Raw genomic sequence first — 4,391 nt, forward strand, 5'->3', positions numbered from 1 at the left:
TCTCTCTTCTTTCTCAGCCTCTGTCCAAAGTTACCAGCGCTCTCTTAACTACCTGACCTGACGGGCATTTCTGTTTTCATCCTCCTTGACTTCTCTGCTCCTTTTGCCTCTGTTGACCACTCTCTCCTCGTGAACACGCCTTTTTCTCTACTCTCTCTTGGTCCTTCTCCTACCTGTCACACCAGTCTTCGGCTTCCTTTGCTGGCTATCATCCATATCACCCCTCCTAAATGTGGGTGTCGTCCAGGGCTCTGTCCTGGGCTCCCTTCTATTCTCTCTCTGTTCTCTGTGGTCTACAGTCTTCTTCTCCTTCTCTCTCTTTGTACTGGTCTCTCTCCATCTCCGTCCTCATCAGCTTTGTGGGCGAACGAGGCGTTTATAGAACATCTAACATTTAACAAAAGGAGGTTTGCTTAGCCATAGCATGGAAGGCACAAGCATCAATCAGGGCACAGCACCTTGGGTATTAGCAAATTGAGATTTCCAAATGCAGTGCCAGAAGCAGCAGCCAGCACTACAATGGTTATAATGCCTTTCATACAAGTCTGCAAAGTCCTTTATCTTAGGAGCAGCATGAGGCCATAGTCCTGGGAGGCGAGTGCGAGAGACATTAGAACTCTCATTTGACAGGTGGAGAAACTAAGTGTCAGAGATAAGTGATTTTGCCCTGAGTTCCACTGCTAGGAGGTATCAATTTGAATAATCACAAACCAAGATCTGCCATTGCAAATGTTCTATTTGCAGAAGGTAGGGACCTAAGAGATGCCCGCTGACTGACTGAGCAACCAAGTCCCATTTCAGTTAGGCAGAACCTAGAATTTTTCTCTGGGAAATGCCCTCCCTATTTAAAACTTCCTAAAGGCTTCCACTCCCCCTACATTGCCCGTGACATAGCAGCTAATTCCAAACAAAATGACAAAGTCACTGGGGCAAGACCTACAAAGCCCCAAATGAGGCCACTTGACTCATCACAGGAGTGCCACTATGAGTGTGCCCTCAGGGTGTCAGAAGGTCCAGGTAAGATGCCGTGGGTGGCCTGAAAAAAGGAGATCAAGGTGTTTTTGTTTATTGCTTTGAAGTTGCAGAATACCTACTGTTTACTCCTGGGCCCCTTTTGATTCATGGTGAAAACTGGAATTCACCCATTCTCTCCTTTTCCTGTCTAACATGCAGATGGGGCACATTTTCTTGCCTCCATCGATCCCTGCCCCCACGCCCTCACACATGCACACGTATACCTAGCCAGTGGAAAAGAAAAAAAAGTTACTCACATTCATCCCTCTCATAAGATTTCCAGGCTGAAATGGGAGGGCTTTAGCTCTCCTGGAAGGCTGAATAAATAGAGTGGCTGGCAGCTTGTCCATTGTCCCCCTGCAGCGTATCCTTTGCCAAGCTAGGGATTAACTCCTGGCCCTTGGAAGCCTGGAACGTGGCCCCATGGAGAGAAGAGTCATCTACTGGCTGGTCCTCCTCTTCTCAGGGATGGTGGCCTCTAAGCCCAGCTCCCCGTGCCGCCTTCAGAGTAGGATAAGCCAACTTGTAGAAACTGTTGAACAGCTGAAAAGCTGTGTGAACGACACGGTGAGTAAGAACAGAGCCATCGTCACCGAGGGCAAACAACCCCAAGCTCTGAGATGCAGCTCGTTCTCCGTCTAGAAGGAGCCCTCTGCCACCTAAAAATGACGATTGCCATTTTCTTTTTGCTCTAGGATCCTGCCCTTGTGCCTACCCCCGAAAATAACGAGGTAAGACCAGTTCTACGTTGCTCTAAATGTTCATTTTCAAGTAATGTGAAAGGCTGGTGGAAAGGAAATGTTCTCTCTCGGTAGGGCAAGTGGGAGTGTAGAGAGACAGTCAAATTCAGTCATTTGTCCTGAAAGGCCGTTCATTTGGAAGCATAACTTTTCGAAAACAAGTGCTGATCTGGCTTTTGCTCCAGTATTAAGCTTTCTTCCATGGCGGGCAGTCGAGTACTTTAAGTCCATTTTGACATATGCCCAACTCTTAAATCTGATCTCCTACCAATTCCAAGTCAGAGGACCAAAGGGAGCCTCATAGGATCTGGGATTTAGAACTGAAAGGGACCTTGGGAGACATATGGTCCAGTTCCCTCATGTTCTAGATGAGAAAACCGATGTCTTGCCGAAGGTCACACAGTTATCAATGACCCACGTGGGATCTGAATTCAGGTCCTTTGACTCTAAATTCAGTGGTTGGATTTCCCAGCCAAGATGCTACAACTCTGCAAGGCTGAAATGAGTATCCAGAAGTCCACAAGAAAGGACCTGATGAGCGGGCTACTCATCTCATTTTCAATGGCTAGGAAGGAGGGCATGAAAGATGGACACATACAAGAGAGGCTCTTTCATGGTTTCAGTGAAGAAAACTGGCCAGGAGTAGGGGCGTGGGAATGGTTATCCTTCTTTGAGGTCTCAGGGGGTTCTGAGTGCTACTGATCAGTTAGGTATTGTTTGCATGGTGGGTGATGCATTCATAAACCACTTCAAAAGAGATCCATCAAATCCCAGGAAGGACCAGTGAGAGAGCAACTACCTTCAGGCTGATTCCTGCCCAGAGGGCACACAGGAATGTTTGCGCTGCTGGGCCATGAGGTTCTCAAAAACAGAAATGACCTTAGAGGGACACATCAAGGGGCCTGGGGAGCAGCAGAACAAGGAATCTAGACCCTACACTGAAGAGTAACGAGAGAGGGGTCCCTGTAGATGAGTGTGCCAAAGAGGGAAGGAAGTCATTCATTTCCCCTCTGCTGATCTTGGCTGGATGTAATTAGAAAAAGGAATCAGACTAGGAGCTCTCTCCAGCTGAAGGAATGAAGCATGTCCCTGAGTACCAGGGAGGATGCCTGTTTGGAATATGTAAACAATGAGGCAAAAGGAAAGGGCATTGTCGTCAAATGGTAACTGATCCTAGTGACAAATGGCATAGCTGTAAGAATCAAGGCATCCTCCCGGCAGGCAGTCAGACTTAGACCGGGAGAAAGTGCTCATGGCCACTCCCTTTGGGTCACCCCTTTGTCCAAGCTTCATTCAAGCTGGGACGATTTCACTAGCCTCCAGAGGGATACCAAACTGAATGGAAATGAAGATATGCCGACGTTTCCTTCAGTCAATGACTGCTACAGTTGAGTAGAGCCTGGCACGTAGCTGGAGTGCAGCACAGCCGACATGTATGAAGTGCCTGGCCCCTGGGGGGGTGCAGAGCCCTTGGAGGCAGTTGGCAGTGGCACAGAGTGGAGATGAGATTCCATCCCAGGACTCAACAGTGGTCAAGACTTCCATTGGAGAGAAGATAAGGCAGGCAGTCTCTGCATAGTTCTTGGGGGGGGGGGGGGAGGGTATAAGACAGAATGCTGGACTGGGTAGTCAAGAACTGGGTCCCAATCCCACCTCTTACAGAATCTGGGTCACTTTGAGCCGGTCCCTTCAGTTCTCAGACCCTTGACTTCTCACCACAACGGAGATTATAACACCTGGGATACTGCCCTCCCAGAGTGTGGTGAGGATAAGTGGAATTATGGGTGCAAAAGGCTTTGCAAAGTTATCAAGGGAATCTGTCAGGCAGTTGTGGCACCCTGGAAAGGAAGGGAAGGGTACTAAGCATGGATAGTGAGCCTCCTATGTGCACTGGGTTAAGGACTAAAAAACAACCACCACAAAGAGCACTGGATTTGAAGGCAGAAGCTCTAAGTTCCAATCCTGACTCTGCCTTTGGCTCCCCATGCGACCTTGAGCAAATTGTTTTATCTTTCTAAGGCTCAGTTTCCACATCTATAAAATAAGAGGGTTAAAGCGGGTGTCTTATAAGGTCCATTCCAGCTGGAAGCCAGTGATCTTGTAATAATGTCAGTTATTACATTGACCTGTGCCTGTATCCACACAGTTCCCTGGCTTTTCTCTCTCTTTCTCTTCCTTCTTTCCTTCCTTCCTTCCTTTCTTCCTTCCTTTCTTTCTTCCTTTCTTTCTCTCTCTTTCTCTTTCTTTCTTTCTCTCTCTTTCTTTCTCTCTCTCTCTCCCTTCTTCTATCCTTTCTCTCTAATATTTCCATCTTTCTCTGTCTCTTTCTCTCTCTCTCTCCCTTCTCCTATCCTTTCTTTCTAACATTTTCATCTCTTTCTCTATCTCTGTCTCTGTCTCTCCTTTCTACTATCCATTCTCTCTAATATTTCCATCTTTCTCTGTCTCTTTCTCTTTCTCCCCCTCTCCCTTCTCCTATCCTTTCTTTGTAACGTTTCCATCTCTTTCTCTATCTCTCTGTCTCTGTCTCTCCCTTCTACTATCCTTTCTCTCTAATATTTCCATCTCTTTCTCTGTCTCTTTCTCTGTCTCTCCCTTCTACTATCCTTTCTCTCTAATATTTCCATCTCTTTCTCT

At 47.2% G+C, this 4,391-nt stretch overlaps 1 protein-coding gene across 1 annotated transcript in view; it reads left to right on the forward strand.

Moving 5' to 3' along the window:
* Positions 1–1,437: 1,437 nt before the first annotated feature.
* Positions 1,438–4,391, forward strand: part of IL21 (interleukin 21) — a 24,921-nt gene continuing 21,967 nt past the window's right edge. Inside the window, exons 1-2 of the mRNA XM_044681105.1 lie at positions 1,438–1,581; positions 1,710–1,745. Of these exons, the coding sequence (XP_044537040.1) occupies positions 1,438–1,581; positions 1,710–1,745 (180 nt within the window). The remainder of the gene's footprint in view (positions 1,582–1,709; positions 1,746–4,391) is intronic.

The sequence above is a fragment of the Gracilinanus agilis genome, chromosome 6 (assembly GCF_016433145.1).
Source record: "Gracilinanus agilis isolate LMUSP501 chromosome 6, AgileGrace, whole genome shotgun sequence".
Taxonomy (NCBI): domain Eukaryota; kingdom Metazoa; phylum Chordata; class Mammalia; order Didelphimorphia; family Didelphidae; genus Gracilinanus; species Gracilinanus agilis.